General features: G+C 44.3%; 1 protein-coding gene across 1 annotated transcript in view; it reads left to right on the top strand.

Moving 5' to 3' along the window:
* The window catches only part of ptprt (protein tyrosine phosphatase receptor type T), a 301,390-nt gene that overhangs the window by 174,346 nt on the left and 102,802 nt on the right, over positions 1–24,242 (top strand). Inside the window, exons 12-14 of the mRNA XM_064305091.1 lie at positions 2,778–3,051; positions 15,209–15,245; positions 16,853–16,909. Coding sequence (XP_064161161.1) covers positions 2,778–3,051; positions 15,209–15,245; positions 16,853–16,909 — 368 coding nt within the window. The remainder of the gene's footprint in view (positions 1–2,777; positions 3,052–15,208; positions 15,246–16,852; positions 16,910–24,242) is intronic.

Raw genomic sequence — 24,242 nt, 5'->3', positions numbered from 1 at the left:
TACTATGGGTCTACAAAGAAACATACATTTCCCTAATTACATATATAATTGTGAAGCGTGTTCTTTGTGCGATGGACATAATTGCAGGCCACCCCTACGCTACGGAAAGATCTGAAGATGTCCTCATTAATTTACGGAGTTCCGTGTGGACATAAACAGAGCCTCTTTTCAGTTACCTCATTTCCCTCTGAAAAACCGGCGCCAGGCTTAGCTTCAGCAAGGGCCCAACGGTTTCTCCTCTTCTAATTAAGGGAATATTTCCCTCTGCTGGTATCAAACAGGAACATCCTCTTATTCAGACTTGCTTCACGAAGCTTCCCCTTTAAAAGACGCGCGGAGGCCCAAAAGAGGAAGATAAATCCCGTGGTAAAATGTATGTTCAACCATACCTGTATCCATACAAATCAATAGGCCTGTATTAGATTGTTTTTATAAATTGTTGGTGCATTCAAGTGTGAATTTGGTTATTTTCTCTCAGGCTCTCATGTTTTTTCAAATACTTGGATTTTAAAGTGCGTGTCAAATACTTGTGTTTTTTTCCCCCCACTTAAATATACGACCCAATTAAATGCTTGCTGCTGTTTTTTTTTCGAGGCCAACATGCCGTCTTCAGAAGACTGTTTCCTGGCTGACAGCTGACCATTAGCATGGGAAATGGAGTCTTTTAAGGCCTAAGTCACTTTTATGAATCACATTCAGCAAAATAAAACTCTTAGGAGTGACTGCACCAGGTCCTAATGAAAATGTCAAATTCATAGTCGGAAATATTTAGCAGAAGCTCCATGACAGCAGACTGCAGAATCAGATTGAACCTCTCTAAGTATTTTTTCTCCCATGATCGATAAACACATCAGTAAATTTAACATATACATTTTCCCGCCCAACTGTGGGCTACTTGGTTTGAAACTGTTGGCATGCTAGGCTTGCTAAGACACGGTCAAAAGCAGTGTATGACGGAAAATATTTTGGGTCTACACATAAAACTAGAAAAAGTTTTCATTCAGAAGCCCTGCTTCACAGTTTGTCAACCCCCCCTCCCCCTCCGGCCCCCTGACAATTTCATTAAGGGCCTGTTTTCTGACCAATGTGGGCGGACTTTGAGAAAACCCACCGGGCTGGAAATATTTCTCTGACCTGGCAGCACTGACACAGTGTTATATATTTTTTCGGGAGCCTTGTTGTGAATCTGGCTGGCCTGATTACTGACAGTGTGGTTCCGATGTGGGCTTAGCGCTAGGAACAGGAGCCTACTGTTTGTGCCCAGACAGACAGCGCATATCAGACAGAGCCGTAGGGTAGCCTGCGGACAGTGATCTGAATGGAGCCGCTAGCGCTGTTACATTTGTTCCCTTATAGGCGGCCGTGTGTTATGCGCTGTTATAAAGGGCTGAAAAGTGATGGTTTTTTTTTTTTAGTTAAATGTTCTGAGACTGTGGGAGTTACTTATGCAAGTTAGAGCCAGTCTGTCCCCCCTGCACTGACGGCTGGAGCCACTGTCGCTCGTCTTACTTATCCAGTATATAAATACAGAAGGAAAGAATTAAGCACACTTTTGTTTGCATGTTCTCAAATTTGTTTATTGTGGTAGTAATCTAAGCAATATACAGAAGTCGATTTTATTTTTGGAAATTAGAAACTGCACTTTTTATCACGCTCGGGGAAAGCGGTCTTCCAATTCAGTAGTGTAATGCAGTCCCGATCACAGGTCTCACCATCTCGTTGACATCATGAAAAATGGCTTTTTCAGTGAACTATGGGATTTTAAAACAAGAGGGGCCAAGGCACTTGTGTCTAGGGATCCAATTTTATTGGATGCTCTGCCATATTTTATCTGGGTCTCTGAGTCTGTTTTCTTTAAAATCTGATTTAGAAATCCATTTTTAAAAATGTGCTTTCAGTCCTTATCTGTATCTATTTTACCTGTATTACTTTTTAATTCTATGATTGTCTACATTCTGTTTGATCTCTTAACGTCACCTATGGTTTTGCAGTGTAAAGCGCATAAGTGAATTATGTTAGAAAAGCACTCCACAAATGAAGTTACTATTATTATTTTATTTTTTCTGGAAATGGCTGTGCGCTCCTTCAGTAAAAAAAAAGCGTAAGGTATCAGAAACTGTACTGACCTGCCAGGTTAATTTCCCAGCTAATACAAACTGTTGTCACAATGTTACTTGAATGTTTTGTCAATGTTATGAAATTGCCACTACATGGTCGCAACATTGTTAGGACGCTTTGCGTTGGCTGGGTTCTTTGATTGACAGATAATGAGCATGACTGGTCGGCTGAACAGAAATTCCTCCAGTGGCCCCTATTAATAGGAATAACATTCAATTATGAGTGTTCTCAGGAAGAAATGACACTGCCAGATGCCCAATAGTCATTCGTTCAATCTAAAAGGAATAATTCATTTTTGACAGATTCCAATCAAGGAACATTCTTCAAAAGGGGTGTAGTATTTTCATGTCACTTTCGAAGTAGCAAATGTTTCAGCGTTCTGAACAACCTCCATTCCCAGTGCATGTGTATCATGGCCGCTCTGCTATAGAAGCTGTACATATCTACACACACATACACACATTACAGTACATCGTATATGAGGCTTGCCAATCGGCATATACAGCCATTCCACTGATGAAAGCACCGTTCTTAATCATTTGAATCTCAGCCGAATCGTAACTAAAGTAAGTCGTGAGTGCGTGTTTTGGTGAATGTCAGATGGGAAAAAAGGGGCGGTTTTCGGGGGGGTCTGACGGAGGGCCGTTTCCTGTCCGCAGCGCCTATCAGCTGGTGGTGGTGGAGGAGCGGCGGCAGAAGGCCCGGCGGGCGGTGGACGCGGCCGAGTGCTTCCCCGTGCCCGTCAGCTTCCGGAACGCCACCGCGCTGGACTCGCCGCACTACTTCGCCGCCGAGCTGCTCCCGGGGAGCCTGGCAGCGGTGCAGCCCTTCACCGTGGGCGACAACCGGACCTACAACGGCTTCTGGAACGCCCCGCTCTCGCCCGCCAAGAGCTACAGCATTTACTTTCAGGCCCTGAGCAAAGCCAATGGGGTAAGGGCTCGAGATCCCTGCGACCGTGCATCACATCTGTGCTAATGAACCTGTTAACATCAACTTAGCTCTATGCTAATGAACTCATTAACATGGACTTAGCGCTATGCTAATGAACTCATTAACATGGACTTAGCTCTATGCTACTGAACTCATTAACATGGACGTAGCTCTATGCTAATCTACCCATTAACATGGATTTAGCTCTATGGTAATAAACTCATTAACATGGACTTAGCTCTATGCTAATGAACCCATTGGCACTGATTTAGTTCTGTGCTAATGAACCCATTAGCACTGATTTAGCTCTGTGTTAATCGACTTATTCTTACTGACTTAGCTTTGTGCTAATGTACCAATTAGCACTGATTTAGCTCTGTGTTAATAGACTTATTCATACTGATTTAGCTTTGTGCTAATGTACCCATTAGCACTGATTTAGCTCTGTGTTAATAGACTTATTCATACTGATTTAGCTTTGTGCTAATGTACCCATTAGCACTGATTTAGCTCTGTGTTAATAGACTTATTCATACTGATTTAGCTTTGTGCTAATGTACCCATTAGCACTGATTTAGCTCTGTGTTAATAGACTTATTCATACTGATTTAGCTTTGTGCTAATGTACCCATTAGCACTGATTTAGCTCTGTGTTAATAGACTTATTCATACTGATTTAGCTTTGTGCTAATGTGCCCATTAGCACTGATTTAGCTCTGTGTTAATAGACTTATTCATACTGATTTAGCTTTGTGCTAATGTGCCCATTAGCACTGATTTAGCTCTGTGTTAATAGACTTATTCATACTGATTTAGCTTTGTGCTAATGTACCCATTAGCACTGATTTAGCTCTGTGTTAATAGACCTATTCATACTGATTTAGCTTTGTGGTAATGTACCCATTAGCACTGATTTAGCTCTGTGTTAATAGACTTATTCATACTGATTTAGCTTTGTTCTAATGTACCCATTAGCACTGATTAAGTTATGTGTTATGGAGACTTATTAGCACTGATTTAGCTTTGTGCTCATGTGTTCATTAGCATTCATAGTTGTTATTAAATAATTTGGTATATTTTGTCTTAACCTCAATATAAGCGGTGTGACGCATATTTCATGTCTGATAACCAACAAAAAGTCTTAAATCTCTATCTGCAAAAGTCGCATTGAAACTCTTTCTGTTGGGATACTATCATTTAAGCGAATGGCAGTGTCTTAGGAATCGATGAAGCATATGCAGTGGCAACAAATCAAGTGTTTTCTCTGTAGTATCAATCATAATATTTAAGACATAAGGTTCGGAGTCTTGGTTTATTTTCATCTTCTCTGCAGCCTCCCCTAAATTTTCTGAATGCATTCTCTAAAATCTGATATAGTACATAAAAGCTGAAATATATCTGTCTCTTAGCTATTATTTTGAAATTACCGCTTATGGAGATAAAGTAGATACCCTACTTGACTTTACAAAGGGAATGTATGGTAAAATGAGGTGTGTGAAAAATTGAGTTTGAATGTCTTTAGCCTAGGTGTATGTAAACTTTTGGCCTCAACTGTATGTGCAGAAGGGTATATGTACAATGCAGCAGGGTATTTGTACAGCATGGTGTATGTACAGCAAGGTATATGTACAGCAGAGCATATGTACAACAGTATATATGTACAAGAAGAGTATTTGTTCAACAAAGTATATTTACAACAGGGCATATGTACAACAGTGTATGTATAGTACAACGGGTTATATGTACGGCAGAGTATATGTACATTGGGGTATATGTACAACAGGGTATTAGTACGGCAGGGTACTTGTATAACAGAGTATTTGTATGGCAGGGTATATGTAGAGCAGAGTATATGTACAATCGAGTATATTTAAAACAAGGTATATGTACAACAGAGTATATGTACAGCAAGATATATTTATAAGCTTGTTTAATGGGCTGGTGCTTTGACTGAAGACCATCCCCATCTGTGAACCTTCAAAATTCAAACACAATGTCCCATTTTATATTAATGTGCATAATCACTGCCTGTTTTTGTCCGACAGCCATGTGAGTCTTGTTGGGTTACACCCCCGACCAGCAGGGTTGTTCTTTTGTCCTTTATAATGAAAAGTAATCACTAAATATACAGGCTGGTTGTTTAGTGTTTGCTTTGAACAACAGCATTGTGGAAAATGCACTAATATGAGAGGGTGATCAACTACCCCCCTCTCCCCAAGTCTCAGCCTACTTATCACGAGAAATATTTGTGATAACTGGTTAATGCAAAACACCATCTAATGGCCAGTAAGGTTCTAATAATAAGATAATGGTCTAGAACCTGTTTCTTTATAAATGCCACATTAGCACTGATCTCCCACCAATCTTTCTTAATGACCTGGCATTACCTTATTTAAGAAGTAATATGTTGCAGACCGATTTAACTTGAAACAAATTGTTCTTTTTTATATTCATTGCACCTAAATTAAGAGCTGCCACAGAGTCAAATTAACAAACATACTGTTTCATTACACAAGTGAAATACTAGTACACTATTAGCATTACCGAAATGCAAACTGCTAACAGTACACATCAAGTGAAATGCTAGTATTACAGAAGCAAACTGCTAGCATTACTTGTTAGCACACTGTTGGCATTACATAAGTGAACTGCTGGCATTACTTGCAAGCACAGTGGGAGCATTACACAAGCGAGCTGCTAGCATTACTTGTTAGCACACTGCTAGCATTACACAAGCGAGCTGCTAGCATTACTTGTTAGCACACTGCTAGCATTACTCCTTAGCACACTGCTAGCATTACACAAATGAACTGCAAGCGTTATTTGGCACGGCTGTGTTGCACAGGCCCACTGTGTGCATTGCGCCTACAGCCGCGCCCCCCAGATCCCTCCACCAGCCAATCGGGTGCGTGGACGCAGGCTCAGGGAAACCCGTGATGCCGTTTGAGTGGGAGAGGAGAAAGCAGACATAGCCTGGGGCAGGCTGAACGGCGGCCCACGGGGAGGGGGGGCGGTGTCTCCGCACGCACGTTAGCGGCTCAGCCATTCTGGAGCCGCCCACGGCAGCGTTCTGCACTGGGTAAGCGCAGAGCTCTCCCAAGCTCTGTGACGGAGAGAACGCAGAGTCCCCGCCCCCGCATTCCCTGCTCCGTGTAAAGTGGAACCCCGCGCCTCCTGTAATGGAGAAACGGTTGAGCCGCCGCGTCCAGTCACCGCCGGCGTAGAGTGCTTCGCTCACGGGGCGGAAGTCGATTGCGCGAAACGGGGGGGGTGGGGGTCGGCTGCGTCAGGAAATCTCCTCCCCGAACGCTCGGCGGCACTTTGCTTGGCGGGTGAGGAGCACGGGTCGGCTGAGTTCCGCCGAAGGGGGCGTGGTGGTGATGACGGGGGCGTGCAGGCAAGGGGGGGGGGGGCGGGGGGGACACACACAGCTTCTGTAGTCCCCGTCGGCGTGCTGTGCATCTTTAGGGGCCCCTCGCAAGGGACACGTGTGAGGGCACCGCCCCTCCACACACCGCGTAAAACAGAGTGGTGTGTGGAGGGGCGAGAAACAGGAGTGGCTCGTTTGTCCTGTGCTGTACTCCAGCTCTGTGTGACCCCTGTCCCCAATGTTTCGGTGTCACGTTTTGGCTACGAGCCAATTGGTGACGATCAGGGGAGCCAAAATTAAACCTGCTCGTTTGTTGTTGTCCGTTTTTACCACTCTAAGAGTTATTTATTGGATGGTCTCTGCCCAGGCGAATATAATCACCTTCAAGGGTGTTCAATATCATCTAACAGATAGCAGGACTGCCGTGAGATAGGGAGGGACTGAGAGAAGAGCGAAACACTGATTTCTTACTTGTTTATTTTCATTCGACCAGGTAATGTGCAATGTGGTAAATCAACTGATTGAGTGCATTTGATCACTCTGATCTGGCAAATAGTGTGTATGTGCGTGTGTGTCTGCTTGTGTGTGTGTGTGTGTGTTTGTGCCGGTGTGTTTGTGTGTGTGTACTTGTGTGCCTGTGTGTGTGTGTGTGTGTGTGTCTGTGTATATGTTTGTGTGTGTGCATGTGTGTGCATGCGTTTGTGCATGCATGCTTGTGTGTGCATGCGTGTGTGCATGTGTGTGTGTATGTATGTGCACGTGCATTTGTGCATGAGTGTGTATGTATGCATGTGTGTGTGTGTGTGTGCGCATGTGTGTTTGTGTATGTTTGTGTGAGCGTGCGTGCAGGTGAGTGTAAAACGCGTTCCCACATGCGACTAGCATGCAGATAATCCAATGCTGCATTATCATGCATTAGAACCTTGTTGGAAAAATGTTCTTTCCGACAGCTGAGTGCGGAATGGCCACTGTATTCGGCCTTTGAGAAAGAGCTGACACATTAGGACACGTGTATTCTCCTCAGGTGTTCAGAAGCTCAATAGCTCTGTTTTTCCTGAAAACATTTCTTAAAAGTGATGGATGAGAAGATTTCAGAGGAGTGCATGGACTGTAAAGTAGGATGTGGATGTGGAGGCAACAGGCGCTGTGTTGTTGGAGGCAGAATTATGACTGAGCCCTCACTGTTGTCCTTCTGAGAGGATCCATGGAAACAGCACATGCACAGCGCTCAGGGTTTTAGGATTTCAGACACGATTGAAATACGCATTTGCATACATGCAAATGTGCATGCATTAAATGTTAAATATGTAGGCATTTCATACAAGTTTGTGTCTCTGTATCAGCTGAAGAAGCAATCTACGATTCCGCCATTTTGATTGTAGTTTATACAATCTAATTTGATTGTGGTTTATACATTTATTTGTGATATTTTTCATCCCTGACCGTGCTCTTGTGGGTGAGCTTTACAATTAGAAAGAGAAAGAGAGAGAGATTTGGCTTAAAATGATTTGAACAATGTCTTTTAAAAAAGTAGCTAGAAGTAGAAGAAATAAAATTTAAAGATGGTTTAACTACTGTAATATTATGAACCCAAAAACATTAAGATCCTGATAACCCATATTTATGTGTAAGAGTGAAACACTCACAGGACAAACACACGATCAGATACAAAAGACAAGAACACATCAATATCCAGCTTAATGCAATTTAAGAGCCAGTAAACCAAAACTACGTTTGGGAAGCCTGGAATAAACTAAATTCAACAAAACAGAAGCACTGGTTATTCAAAATGGAAACAAAACAAAAAAAAAAATCTTTACAAAACCTCTTCTCCTGAAGAACAGGCAAAGCAAATGAGATTTTTGGAGATTTTTTATTTTTATTTTCTTGTATTAAAAACAATCAGAATCCTCTAGACAACCCTATTGCTACTGTGGAGTTACAAGACCAACTCTAAGCCTTCAAAACAGGCGAAGCCAGGGGACCCGACGGCATCTGAGCTTTTCAGTCTTGCGTTAAAAGCTGGATATTTCCACGAGAGCTGGACTCAGGGGCAAGCGATACACAATATACAGAAGTAGAGACAAATCTTGAGTCCAATAAGTACCAAGGCATCTGTGTGAACAGTCATCCAGGGGAAGATTTTCTTCTTTATTCTAAATGCCTGAGTACTGGCCTTCCTTATCTAACTCTGTTGGTTTAGGAAGATTCCGAGCTCTCTGTCCAATCGCTGTGCATCACTCAATATTTACACCCTACGCACAAATGTCACCAAAATATTTGCTTTATGGATTTAAAAAAGCATTTGGTTCAATTTGGCATGGAGGATTGTTTCTCATAAGTGGTGCACTATGAAATCCCTGTCAAAATGAAAGAAATGTACCTCCATGATATAAATAATCATATGAATGAATGCAGCAATTTATAAATGAGTAAATGCATTGTGAAACAATTAAATAATTAAATAATACTGAACTCAGTTATTATAAAATATTTTATCACACTCATTTTCACAACATTTACATTTAAATTCATTTGAATTTATTCATTTTTATTTCATAATAGCCATCAAAATGGCTTTTTGCAAACGGCTACTTTTATTTCATAATGGTACTTTTCCCAAACAGCGCATTTTCGAGTCGCTGTTTTTATCCCCATTTCCTTTTTTCCATTTCACCGAGGCCCTTTCATTTCATAATGACACTTTCATTTCATCGTATGATGTCATAAAAGCGATGTATCCAGAAAACACATGTGGCGTAGAGGAGAGAAATAAAAGAAAGAATTGTTCACCCAAGGGGGCGTGGGGGTAAGACAGGGTTGCAGTCTGAGTCGTGGACTCTTCGCCGTCTACGTAAAGGAACTGACCGCCCCACTGGAGCAGTCTGCGGTCTCTGGCCATTACACTCAGTGACCCTGAGACTCATTACATTACAGGCATTTAGCAGACACTCTTATCCAGAGTGACTTACACAACATTCTGCAGGTTAAGTACCTTTGCTCAAGGGTACAACAGCAGTGTCCTGCCCAGGAATCGAACCTCCGACCTTTAGGTTATAAGACCAACTCCTTACCCATTATACTACACTGCCGACTGCTGCGCTGGGCTGACAGCCTGGTCCACCTGTTCGTCCTGAGGGACTTGGTGGCACATTGGATGAGCCCCCCCCCGGTCTCGGATCTGGACTGTGCCAGCGCCAACCGCGGCTAATTGCTTCATAGGGCAACGTGCAGTTGTCGATTGCATTGCCCAGAGGATGGGATGGTCAACGTTTCATCGCTCTCTAGTGACCCCCACTGGTATATTGAGTGCCTGCAGGCTAAATATCAAAGCCACATATGATAGGCCTTCCTCTGGGCTTGGCTGTAGTCTGTGGTGTGACGAGAAGCAGCTGGCGACGCCGCATGTTCCGAGGAGAATCGTGGGGTTCGCGCGTGAACGCGGCTGCACTTGCGGACAGTTTACCATTCCAGATCAGGTGGGCCGCTCCGTGTGGGCCATTGAGAAAATGTATTTTTGAAGAAAACATTTAAATTTAAAAAGGAGAGGAGAAGAGCCAGGATCTCGTTGAGCAGTGACAGACCCGGGCCCTGATCACAAACATGAGTCATGATATTCTGAAAGAAAGATAGAAATAACATTCAGTTTATTCTAGGCAAATGATTTGGCTGTACTATTGCTGTAGTAGCGCATGCGTTTTAAGCATAATTATGGCCCGACTAACGTGGACTCAGCAGAAATTTTGATTCTTAAAACTATGTATTGTAATTTCATTTGGCAAATTGGCTAGCTGCTACAGTTAAAGACATCCATATAGACAGTGATTGTCATCTGTTACCAACTAAGTCAAATTGCTTTGCATTTGTAACAGAGAAATCTGCATGCTCATATTTCTGTTCCTCCACAATAGTCCAGACTGTCGACAGACAGTGCACACATCATACATCAGATTAGCCTGCTAACTATGCTAAATGCCTGCCATTTGAGACGTTGCATTAGCGAGATATCATCTTATCTTCTGGCCTTTCCGGCTTTCTGCTGTGAAAAGCAACGACGATATCACGGAGAACGACCACAGTGCAGAATCCACTCTGAGGGGCGAAGCATTTTACTCCTGTCATATTTTTTGCGGGATTTTCTCCATGCCAGCGTTGCGCCTGCTTTATCATTTTCGGAAGGCGCACGCACTGTCCTGCAGGGCGCGATTGTGATTTTTTTGCGCTTAATAAACGCACGGGGCGAAGCGATTTAACGAGCGCTCGACGGGCTCTGCTCCGCTCCGCCGGAACGCTCACGGGCGAGCCCGGCCGCTCGGGACCCGGCGCCGGGTCTGCCTGCGACGCGGCCGGCATTCTGTCACTGCCTCATTAGGCCGGGGGGGTGGGGGGTGGGGTCGGAGGTCAAACCTCAGCTGTCACTTTCTGTAAGTGATGCACTTTCATTATCTCGCACTCCGCTGAGCCTGGTGGCCCTCACAGACACTGTGGAAAGGCACACTCTGCAACACTCTCTCTCGCTCCCTCTCTCATTCTCTCTCTCTCTCTCTCTCTCTCACTGACTCTGTCAGATTCCAATTGCGTTATGACAAGAGGAATCTTACGTAGCCAAAGCACGGGTATAATATTTACAGACACACAATCATAAATAATACTGAATTACATTGCTGAACAGATTGCGTGAAGGTTCTCATTTTACATCGCTAAGGCAACCATTTACAACATCACAATGTTATAGTGAATGTTTAATTGTCCTTTATTCACAAATAAAATATTTTTGTAATTTAACTTTAGTTTGAATGGTAGTAACAGGCATTTAGGAACAGGAGCAGAAGTTCTGTATGAGGTAGTGTGAGACTGACTGTTCTGACCATGCCCTGGACCAATCACGTCTGAGCATCTGCACAGTTCAGTGAATGTGTACATATAATGGTCCAATCACATCTGAGCATCTGCACAGTTCAGCGATGGTGTACATATAATGGTCCAATCACATCTGAGCGTCTGCACAGTTCAGCCATGGTGTAAATATTTTAAACCAATCCCATCCGAGCATCTGCATGGTGCATAGTGCTGATGTAATTACAAAAATAAAGATGATAAAAATGGGTGAAATTATGACAAATGTTGTTTCTCTTCATTCCATGACACTCAGAGCCCCCCCCCCCCCCCCCTTTTTCTCCCACGGGGATGGTCACCCCAAATGCCCTCTAGCCTGTTCTGTACCATATGGTGAAGTGTAACACCTGGGATGAGCTCCGAGCTCTTTTTTAGAGAACCCGAGCTGGGGCCTGCGCGGTCGGTTGGGTTTCAGCGTGTGGCCAAGTGCGCAATCGATACTCAGGTTAATTAAAATGAATTATGTAGCGTCTCCCTGCCTGGGACGACCCGTTTCTGAAACGGGAGCGATTGATTTCGTTCGCTTCCTTCCCCGAGTCTCTTCCGCCTCTTCGCAGCGAATATCGATCATCCGAAAAGGCCCAGAGAGCAAAAAAGAAAATGTGGAGGAGGATGCCAGATTTTTAAAAAAATATATTAACTTTAATGCAGGAAAAAGGGCTTGATTGAGATGCAGTATGCTAACAAACCGAGTTTTCTCCGGGGGAAAAAAAGAACAAAACAAAAAAACGACCCTGGCGCGGGCCCAAATCGACGCGCGAGCGTTTGAAGGATGCGCTCGCCGCACGTCGGTTTCCGATGGCGCGAGCGGTTACGGTCGTGACGTCGGCGAGCCCTCGGACGAAGCGCGGACCACCCCGGACCCGGCGCGTGCGTGGGGGGCGTCGGGCGTCGGGCGACGGGTCTAATTGAAAAAGATGGGGTGATAAACGCGAGACCTCCTCGGAAAAACAGCAGCTGTTAGCCAGCAGTCTGACAGCCCCGGGAGCTCTTTCAGAAGCCCTGCTGATAATTGCGGCCTGTCAAAAAGCCATTACCCCCCCCCAGAAGTTGGCAAGGAGGACTTGGCGCTTGTTTTATCCCGGATGCCGACGCGCTTTCGCGGTTTGAATTTCTCTCGGGCGGCTGCGTGCGAACGTGGCGGGAGAAGAACGAGCGCGGAACGCGACGGGTATTTACCTAAGTTTGGAAGCTGGTGTTAACCTTCGTCCTGATTCAGGAACGTGTGTCAGAGGTTTAAAGAATCCATTCGCAAGTTTTATGAATGCATTGCATAATCCTGGATTCGTTGGTCTGTGATCTACTGGTTGGGTCTGTTCAAAGTGGTGGCATAATGCATCCATGCGTGCTATTTTGCACGGTTGTAATAAATATATTGTGAAGAGCTCAATATAAATTCATGAATACACTCTGTAGTCAACGACATAACAGCATCATAACATGATATATAAAGCACATTATAAAGCATTCATAATGCTCTGTGCAATTGTATTGCAATGATTTTGGGACACTCATGAATGCATCATGAATGCTTTATGAACATTGGGTTAATGTAAATCATCACCAAGAAGTCATTAGCCCGCAGTGGCTTTGATGCAATGCATGTATTCATGTATTTAATGAGTGTTTACAGTATTGGACATGTAGTATTTGATTTCTTTAATGTAGTCGTCATGTTTGTGGTTGTACATGCCGTAGCGCTTCCGGGTGAAATTCTTTATTTAAATTTTCAAAAAGATAATATTATGTCAAGAATATGCATGCACACAGTGCATATGAAACAGTGTAAGCCTTGTGTATTTATTTTAATTTCCAGTGATCCCCGTACTTGGGCTGTCGTTCGAAATACTTTTTCCACCTTATAGAACACTGTGATGCCACCTCTGTCGCCAAGTCCTTATCCCTAAGAGCACGGACAGAGGGATACAGACAAATTTCGAGATATCAGGTCGGGTCACCGTCATGACGATCGTGAACCACATGATGTCGCGATATTTGCCTGTGAGGAAGGGAGGGGGGTGTGGGACAAACTTTTGGGCTGGGAGGTGGGGGTGGACACAGTTGGTTTGGTCAGAAGTACGTCTCGTACCTTAGCTTTCATACCTGCCTGCACTAAACGGTCCATTTAACACTGAAGACTCAAACCCAGCAGCAAACCACTCAATCGATCTGCTTGGCGGAGGCGGGGGGGGGGGGGGGGGGTTGACGGGCGTCTGAGGGGGGCTGAGTGAACACTGAGTCCCCCTCTAGATCCACCAATGAACAGGGTTATTAAGCATCTAACTGAGACTGCTCATATCGAACTCTCGGCCAGATGCATGTTCCCTCATCTGTGTGATCACATCATCTGGATTTTAGCTGATTATCTTGGTTTGAACTAATCCTCTTTTTCACTTTGGACCGTGCGCTCTTCAGTTTGTTTGGTAGGGACGGCGCAGCTTCGCTGCATTGTCCCTCGTTGGGATTGCGATTTTTTTTCCCCCATTGGCTTGTCTTTTCTGAGAGCCGGCAGATGGTTTAATATGGCCCGTTTTTTTGTCAGCCTTGATGCACCCGCCTCATTCTAACCTTCATTCTGCTGAAATGTTGCAGCAATTTCAGTAAGTGGTGGGTTTTAGGAGGCGGGTTTGGGGCCTGGGACCGTGGGAATAGCGGGATGAGGGACTGCATCAGAACGATTAGCGAAAACGCGCGGCTGGCACATCACCTGGAAAGGCTCGCGGCTCGAACATCGGCCATTTTCTGGAAAAAAAAAAGGAAGGAAAATAACATGGTGTTTCTTTCCTGCTAGCCCAAAGCATCTGCTCAAGTTTTTGTTGGTCATGTAAGGTTATGGTTTTTGTTGGTCATGTAAGGTTATGGTTTTTGTTGGTCGTGTAAGGTTGTAGTTTTTGTTGGTTGTGTGAGGTTGTAGTTTTTGTTGGGCGTGTAAGGTTGTAGTGTTTGTTAGGCATGTAAGGTTGTAGATTTTGTTGGTCGAGTCAGGTTCTAGTTTTTGTTGGTCGTGTGAGGTTGTAGTTTTTGTTGGTCATGTAAGGTTATGGTTTTTGTTGGTCATGTAAGGTTATGGTTTTTGTTGGTCGTGTAAGGTTCTAGTTTTTGTTGGTTGTGTGAGGTTGTAGTTTTTGTTGGTTGTGTGAGGTTGTAGATTTTGTTGGTCGAGTCAGGTTCTAGTTTTTGTTGGTCATGTGAGGTTTTACTTGTTGATGATCGTGTAAGGTTGTACTTGTTGATGACCATGTAAGGTTGTAGTTTTTGTTGGTTGTGTAAGTTTGTGGTGATAATGCTAACATTGCAGAAGTGCATGTGGAAGTGGGATCTGTGCCTGCTTATAACATATTGTTCTGATTTGGGCCAGTAAAAAAAAGTATTTTATTATTATTATTGTTATTATTATTGATAATAATACTAATAATGATAATAATAATAATAATAATAATAATAATAATAATAATATGATTCAGTTATGCAGTAAAACATAAAAATGACACGAGTGTTACCTGGGGTGACTGTATACAGTGTGTAATATTATAACAGACGTATTCTGTAAATCAGCATTCATGAAAGTATTTACATTTACAGAGTGTGGGGAAAAAGTATACAGAAAACAAACAAGCAACTGCTAACCATGTTTCTCTCTATTTGGGGTTGAAGTGTCTTCGATACGCCATACCACCACGTCATGGGAGGTTGTCAGTCAAAAACGGCCAAAGACTGAGAAAATATATTATTAATTTTCCATTCCGCCTCTGTCATCATCTTTCATGTGTTAATATCGCTCAACGATCGCCAGGATGGTTAAAACGATGCAATGTGGAGGAAAAGCTTTTAAAGGGGTTAACTAGAACTGTTTTTTTTTTCTCTCTCTTCTCTTTTTTTTTTGTCTTTCAGGAGATAAAAATCAACTGTGTGCGACTGGCTACCAAAGGTAATGCATTTCCGGTGGAGTTTCGGCATGCCTTGTTTTTAAGTGATCGGACCGAGCGGAAATAAGTCACGCGGAAAGCGACGGCCCATTTCACGGGCTTTTTGGCCTGTAATGTCCTCAGGTTCACGAGACCTGTTTTTATCCCCGACGCGTTGCAGTACACAGTACGCGGCAGGCCGGTCACGGTCCCCAGCCCTGTGTTTAAAGCAGTGTGTGTGTGTGTGTGTGCGCGGGGGTCCACCGGGAGTTTAACCCACAGTGCGCGAGGAGATCAAACCGGTGGTAATGGGTAATAAACCCCAGTAACACAGCGAGTGCAAAAGGAAAATTGACCTCTCTCCCTCTCTCTCAGACAGAGGCTCTTACTTAAGAGCAAACTTGGGGCCCGTTAACCAGTTTGAATCAGTGACCCCCCCCCCCCCCCAGATCGAGCCTTACTGCCTTTTTTGCAAGCATGACCTGCAGTCTAAGTGGAGTATGCTCTACAGGAGTCTCTCTCTCTCTCTCTTTCACACACAATTCCTTTCATATTTTATTTTCATCGCCTAAAAAGACATTCAGGATCAGTGGTTTTAAGATGAAACTCCATTATGTAACATCGAATGGATGCTCTGTCTAATGCAGCCTCTCCACGCATAGAAAAATTAAGCAGCAGAATCATTTTATCCTTATTTTTCTTTTTTTCTTTTTATTTTATTTATACACTTATACATGTATTAAGGAACATGCTATATATATATTTTTTGTTTGTTTGTTTTTTTAATTTAATTTAGTTTTATGATTTTAAATTTTGTTTTTATTTGTCATTGTCTGCCATTTCCCATCAGAAACTTTAATTTTTTTACTTTTCCCCCTAAATCCCTCTGTTCTGAGTTGAGTTTGTCTGCGAGCGGGAGAACTCCTCAGTCTGATTGTGTGTCCGTAGTGGAGAAGGCATGCTTTCAACTTTGTGGCACTCAACAGTTCTACCATCACATTAAAATGATTCAAAAGACAGCAAAGGCTGTGCTTTATCTGAAAAAGAAAAACGGTCAGAAAAAGTCCAAATCAGTATAATTTTAGATTTCAGAAAATGCCTGACCGTGGTTAATTATCATTTTCTGCAATTGCTGCTAAGCCCCACCAATGCCGCAAAGTTCAAACATTCGGTTATTATTTCCGTTTCCATTTGTTTGTTTTACTTTTTGAGGCAGTTTTTTTACAGGCTAATGTCAGGACCCTCGATCACACGCACTGTTTAGCAACCACCTAAAAAGTCTCCGGCCAATCGGATCTGACCCTTTCTCCCGTGCGGTCAGAAGCATGGCTTTGCGTAGCGAACGCACACGGTGGAGCTTTCAGACGCCTGTGGTTGTCTATGCTCAAGAATCCATACTTACGCTCCCAGTAGCCCTCAACTCTATGGAAATGTTCAAGCTATATCATCTGGATAAATCACCATATATCATTTTCTTTCCTTCAAACTGCTGTATATTTTTAATTTGTGCTATTCAAAGGGAGAACCTGAAACTCTTGACTATGGAGGCGTATTTTGTTTTTAGACTTTTCTTTCTTTCTTTCTTTTTCCCTCATGCATGCTGTCCTGGAACTATAAACCTTGTTCTTAGTGGTAATAGGTAGGGGACAAATAACAACGCCGTACGTACTTGTCATCCCCAGTGAAGGTGATTATTGTTGCATAGCCAGATTTATTTCTTCTGTTTTGACTTATTATTCCTTTCTTTTTTTTTTTTTTTTTTTTTACTTACCTGTTACTTTGCTCATTTTATTTTGCTGTTTCTTCCTTTGGTTTAAATTTTTAGTTGTTTGATTATTTCGTTTTTGTTTTTTGACATTTTAATGCATTGGTTTGCATGTCTGATCCACAAAGGTGTAGTCTGCCGTCACCTTAGCCCATTGAAACAACTTGGTTCCCTGAATCTGTATTGTCGTTCTTAATATGATCATCATTGCTTCATTTAAAAAAAACCCCTGACATACATTTGAAAATCCTTGCAGTTTTGCTCAGTGACGTATTGTGCTTTTAAATTATCATTGTTATTTGCACATACGCGAAGAAAAAAACCCTCCGGCTTTAAAGGGGTTGACAAAAAAACAACACTTTGAATTGGACAATTGAAGATTATAAAAATGACAAGAAAATATAGACATGTCAAGTTCTTTTCAGTGATGTTTGTTTGAATTCCTGAAGAACAACCAGCAGCCCAATTCTTGTTCATATTTGAACAATCTGACTTTCATTGTTTCCCAGGTTTTATATTGGCCAGTTATGTATTTTCCTTTGAATTGAAACTAACGAGGTCACAAATTATGTGGCACTAGAATGTCTTTTGAAATACAATGGATAGAGATTTACCAGAGGGTGCCTCATCCATCCAGTTTCTAATATTATTTAATCTCATCTAACTTGATGAAATTTGAAATAATATTTTTTTCCCCCTATCAAACTGATGTTTGGGGGTCAGCACAATAGGTTTCTGAGCAAAACCTCAAACAACGAAACGACAAGCACAGCTTCTCCTCTCCCCAAGCCCCCGAAGTCTGCTCCACTGACATGAACGACATCACCCATGATGCATTGTGTGCGTTTACTGTGTACCACTCACCCTGTCTGTCCCCTCTGAATGAAGATTCCAGTCTGAACTGAAGCCACACACAGTACTGTGAACATGCATTGGCCTTTGTGGTCTAATCCAGAAAAGAGCTTGTTATCCGTCTGTATAATCTTGCTACTTAACATTTTGTTCTTAGTAAAAACTATAAAGAAACATTTGTTAACAGCGTAAGAATACACAATGAGGAGAACAGGCCATTCAGCCCATCTAGAACATAAGAACATGAGAATATATACTGAGGAGAACAGACTATTCAGCCCATCTAGAACATAAGAACATAAGAACACATGATGAGGAGAACAGGCCGTTCAGCCCATGTAGAACATAAGAACATAAGAATACATGATGAGGAGAACAGTCCATTCAGCCAATCTAGAACATAAGAACATAAGAATACATAATGAGGAGAACAGGCCATTCAGCCCATCTAGAACATAAGAACATAAGAAGCACATACATGAGGAGAACAGGCCATTAGCCATTGGTAATAAGAACACAGTGTTACGGCGAAATCTATTCATTGCCATCTAGAAACTATAAGAACATAAGGAGATACATATGAGGAGAACAGGCAATTCAGCCCATCTAGAACATAAGAACATAAGAATACATAATGAGGAGAACAGGCCATTCAGCCCATCTAGAACATAAGACATAGAATACATATGAGGAGAACAGGCCTTCAGCCCATCTAGAACATAAGAAACATGATGAGGAGAACAGTCCATTCAGCCAATCTAGGACATAAGAACACATGATGAGGAGAACAGTCCATTCAGCCAATCTAGAACATAAGAACATAAGAATACATACTGAGGAGAACAGGCCATTCAGCCCATCTAGGACATAAGAACACATGATGAGGAGAACAGTCCATTCAGCCAATCTAGAACATAGAACATAAGAACACATGCTGAGGAGAACAGGCCATTCAGCCCATCTAGAACATAAGAACACATAATGAGGAGAACAGGCCATTCAGCCCATCTAGGACATAAGAACACATGATGAGGAGAACAGGCATTCTTGGTGCTTGCTTCACTGAGGGACGGGAGGGTAGCAGTCGGTCTGGGACGGCAGCCTCTTATCACTGAGCAGCGACCCACCACCGGTCAGCCGGGCGCCCCGCGGGTCCTCCCGCTGAGCTGCGCGCGAAGCTTCGTCGTCCTCAGATCCGCGAGTAACAACGTTTGACACGACGGACTTCAGAGGAGAACGCAGGCTCTCCCGCCCCGTCCCAAAACAACAGCGGAAGTCACACGTGTCACAGAATCCGATTAGGATGGGGGGGGGGGTGGGCACCACGTAAGAGGCACCACGTAAGAGGCACCACGTAAGAAATATATCGTACATAAACACTGGCTCATGTCTTAGACGGAGGCAGAAGGGAGCTGGCCTTCTTCCATTTGAGGGATATCTCGAAAAGCTGTCTGCGGCGCGACCGCGGAGCAGATTTCGTTGGCGGCGCTCTTCCGGCGCACAAGCTGTTCTCCTCGCGGCCGCGGCTTATCCGTCAACCGCGCTTCTGCTAATTATGTCAGCTGCCCGCAAACCAATTTAAATACCCTTCGCTGCCATTAAGGCGGATAACTCCATCAGCGAGATTGCACGTGCGTGTGCGCTCCGAAACCGGGCGCGGTGGAACGCGGCTCGGGCTTTTTGAACCGGAGCTAACTGCGGGCGGAGCATATGCGCGTAAAGGAAGAGGGGAGGGGGGACGAACAGGCGCGCTGCCCCCCCTCAATAAGGTGCCGAAACGTAGAATGGAATTATCGAGCTTCGTAAAGGGGATCTTTCGGATTGAAGCGCTAGGCAAACATTCAAGAATTAAGGGACCGTGCAAACGAGGAAATCGCTTTTTAACGAAGCGTCTGATGCGAGCGGTGGCATATTTACACCTGTCAGTATAACGTATAACATAATGCAATGATGAGAACGGGCCACTCAGCCTCCAACAATGCTCACCATTTTCCTAACTACATGTGTGCTTCTGCAGGGGAGAAGGCCGCAAAATCTGAGCAGCGTCCACTTTCAGAAAGAACAAAAAAATGTGTAATTCCGACACCTAGCAATCTGCGGCCAAACTGCGTTTTTCAGCGGCTCCCAAAACGTGCAAACGCCTCGAAGGCGGCGATTCTCCTTTAACGGGAGGGAAACGGCGGGCGATTTCCGGTAATGCGAAGCTCTCTGAGAAGAGACGGTGCTTTATTTCACACTTGGGTTGAACTCTAACTCGAACCGCAAATGGAGCTGACGGTAGAAAAAAAACGAAGCGATTGTTTTTTTTCTTAAATTCCGCGCTCCCGTCCGGCTTTACGATACGGCGACGGCGGCCCGCGCGTCTACGGCCGCGACTGCCGTCACGTCAGCGCTTCCTGCTGGCTTTCCCGAATGTCTTTACCTGGCCGCGAACGGACGGACCGCCCCGGATAATTGCCTGGTTGGATAACTTTGGTAAGGTCACATCCAGGTCATTCGGTTGCGTAAATCGTTCCCAGGTTTTCATGGCCACGCGTAACGTGATTATTATGGGATGCATGTGTGACAGGGAAATGACTGAGCTGGAATGCTGGCCACCGTCGGCAGAAACGCCGCTTTGCCTCACCGCGTGCCGCTGTGAAGTCCATTGTGATAACAATCGAATATCCCCAGATGGGTTTTTGCACGGTGTGGTTATTTTTGCCGCAAATTACCACCCAAGAAATCTTTGGGGGGGGGGACAGATTGTCGACTAGCAATATTGCAAAAATATAAGAAAAACGTGCATTTACTCAGCTCAACAATTTGTAGCGAACCCCCCCCACCCCCCCCCGTGTCAAATGAAATCATTTTATACATGTGCATTCACTACTTTATGCTAATCTTGCTATATGATTAAGATGTACAGGACTGAGGCATTCTTTTTTATGATATATATTCAGTATATGCGAAATGCTAACATCTCGCATGACAATATTTGTCATTTAAATCTAATTTAGTTGTTCCAAAGCCCCACGTGTCATAAAGTGTCTGGTGTCTATCTGTGTCAGCCAGAAGGCTGGAGCAGGGAGCGCAACCTCCAATCCTGGGGGGGCCAGACTGTCTGCTTTTTAAAATGTTTTCAGCGCTTATGAGCTTAAGTCATTGATTGGCTCGAGTCCACATTCCTTCTTTCAAAGGCCAAAAATGGCTGCTGATTAAAGGGAAACCACAAAAACCTGTAGGTACTCCCAACTCACCAGAACAGGAGTTTAAAACCCGTGGGTTACAGTCTAGTTCCTGGAACATGCCTCCTCTGCATAAGGAATCCGGGTGCACCACCAAGGCAAATCCGTTCCAGGACTTCACGTCAGCTCCCGCTCTTAATGGTCCAGTCGGGCACATTCCATCTGACATTTTTGATGAAGTCGTGAGCTACAGCTGTAGAAAAACCTTTGGGGAAAATTTTTTTTTTTTATCGTGGTCCAATAAAGGAGCTAACAGACATTGGTGTACACAGCTGTTTAGATAATTGGAAGCGACTGAATGAAATTTAGAGAATAAGGAGGAGATAAAATCAGCGGCGTGCACATCTGCCGTTCGCCCATCGGTGCAGTTTAACCGCTGTGCGTGGGGGCCGGCCAGAACGCTGGTGAGCGCTAGGATTCTAGAGCACGCTCACTGAGAGAGCGCGGTCCGCTCCTGCGGCCTAACTGCTGCACGCAGATTACACAGCATCTATGCCTGTGCAAACAGACCTGCGCATTACCGCTGCAGCTAGACCTGCGCAACTAGACCTGTGCATTACCTCCGCAGCTAGACCTGCGCATTGCCTCCGCAGCTAGACCTGCGCATTGCCTCTGCAGCTAGACCTGCGCATTGCCTCCGCAGCTAGACCTGCGCATTGCCTCTGCAGCTAGACCTGCGCATTGCCTCTGCAGTTAGACCTGCGCATTGCCTCTGGAGTTAGACCTGCGCATTGCCTCTGGAGTTAGACCTGCGCATTGCTGCTGCAGCTGGAACTGCACATTACTACTGCAGCTAGACCTGTGCATTACTGCTGCAGTTAGACCTGTGTAGCTAGACCTGTGCATTACCTCTGCAGCTAGACCTGCGCATTACCGCTGCAGCTAGGCCTGCACAACTAGACCTGTGCATTACCTCCGCAGCTAGACCTGCGCATTACCTCTGCAGCTAGACCTGCGCATTGCCTCTGCAGCTAGACCTGCACATTGCCTCTGCAGTTAGACCTGCGCATTGCCTCTGCAGCTAGACCTGCGCATTGCCTCTGCAGTTAGACCTGCGCATTGCCTCTGGAGTTAGACCTGCGCATTGCCTCTGGAGTTAGACCTGCGCATTGCTGTTGCAGCTGGAACTGCACATTACTACTGCAGCTAGACCTGCGCATTACTGCTGCAGCTAGACCTGTGTATTACTGCTATGTGCATTTTAAACTAGATAGACCTGTGCATTACCGGTGAGTGCAGTTTATATACTACTGCTATGAGCGAGTTACAGTACAGATAGACCTGTACATTATTGCCATGCGTGGTCTACTCTGCAGACAGATTAGACAAATAGAAAGACTAATCTGAGCCCATCTGACCTGCTGCTCCGTCACTGAGATCCTAATCTTGTTAGCGACACTCAGGCGCTACAGCGCTAATCCCTGTCGCGGCCCTGTACGCTACCAGAGAACAACCGCTAACAGCGTCCTCCACAACCCTTCTTACCGCCGCCCCGTCCCACACTCCCAATCACTGTGCCCCCCCCCCCCCCCCCATGCTGATATATCAGCCCTCCGCACAGCCACTCTTTTAATAAAGTTCCACCTATGCTTTCGTTTTTGCACAGAGCTAAAAGCAGGCTAGTGGCGCTACTCTGTGAGCACGGTAGCCTGCTGAACTAATTCTTCCCATTCAATGCACGGGATTATTTTTTTAATATTGTGGGTTTAAAACAATACCTTTCTGATACTTAATTTTACCCCGAGCCAAAATAAAAGGATTTGCATATCCACTTTGGCAAGCAGCCAGCCCTGCGAGTGTGAGTCAGTGTGTGGTGAGCTTTTAATCACGGGAAGATTAAGATTTTTACCGCGGATCAAGAGGTTTTAAATAATGCACCGAACGATTGCTGTCTTTAGGGAGCTTGACACATTAATCTTTGATCTCCTCCAGTTAAAGTGGGAGTTAGAGAGACCATTTGCAAACATTTCCTGAAAAGATAAACTAAAAAAAGAAGAAACCGTCAAAGAACTGTAAATGAGAAATTAAGAGTGCTGATAACGGAGGTTAAGGCGGGATTTTCAACGGCAACGACTGGTTTCCTTGGTGACCATCTCCAGTCTGGCGGAGCTGTGTCCAGTCACAGTGCGAAGGACTGGGGGGAAAGTCCTTCCATAGTTGTAAAAACCATCAGAGAACAATCCCTCCCCAGCCATTGGCTGAGCTGCACCAGGTCTCGAGATGGGATTGGACGGGATGGCCTGGGACTGAAGTACCCTGCAGGGTGGTGCTTAGCCAGTACGGGCCGGCAGGAGACAGGGGGAGGGGACCCTTAAATTAGGTTTCCCTCCAGACCCCAGCCTGTCCAATCCGGGTCTGTGTAGCTGTCTCATATTGATTTGGGAGCGTGATCCTTTAAACCGTGAGTTTGGGGATTCCCCCCTAAACAGCGCAGCCTCGGTTCCTTCCCCCCGAACGCGAGCTCGACCCCACCTCATCCAACGCGCGACGCTCAAGCCTGTTCCCGTTTCCGCGGTTACTCAAAACTCCAAAAAAACGTGTCAGCAATTCAGTCTCGCGTCTTCCAAAAATGGACACTTTCATGCCCAATTCATTGGGTCAGTGGCGATGCTTTTAATTGGCGTGTCACTGTGTCATCTTCCCCTTAGGACCCTGTAGGGTTAAACCATGCTGTAAACCTACAGGGTCCTAAAAGTGACAGGCCCTCACAAAAATGGAAAATATTACAATGCAATGTAATGAAATAAAATGTTGTCAGGATATTGCAGCACTTCACAATATATAGCCAATGTACACATTATTGCAGCTTTCAGGAAATGCAATATCTTTTCTTTAAATTTCAATAAATTGCTATGGAATCTGTATTTTAACATTACATTTTCAAAAATACTGCATATTTGTTAGCTGTTGCAACATACTCTCATATTTCCGTTACATATAATTATATTGCCGAAAAATAAATAAATAAATAAATAAATAAATAAATAAATAAATAAATAAATCATGTCATCAGCAACACTGTTCAATGAAAGGTGTTTTTATGAGCATGGAAAGGGAGGTTCTCTCGCTATCTTCCAGCTGAGGCGAACCCTGTTGTCGCGTGGTCCGCGGGAAAGAGGCTTCTCGCCGGCAGGGTCGTGGTTAAAAACGTTCAGGGGCTGTGTTTTCAGCCCCGC

Source organism: Anguilla rostrata, chromosome 13 (genome assembly GCF_018555375.3).
Source record: "Anguilla rostrata isolate EN2019 chromosome 13, ASM1855537v3, whole genome shotgun sequence".
Lineage (NCBI taxonomy): Eukaryota > Metazoa > Chordata > Actinopteri > Anguilliformes > Anguillidae > Anguilla > Anguilla rostrata.
Note: the sequence above shows the minus strand (reverse complement) of the source record. Positions and strands in the feature narration are given on the sequence as shown.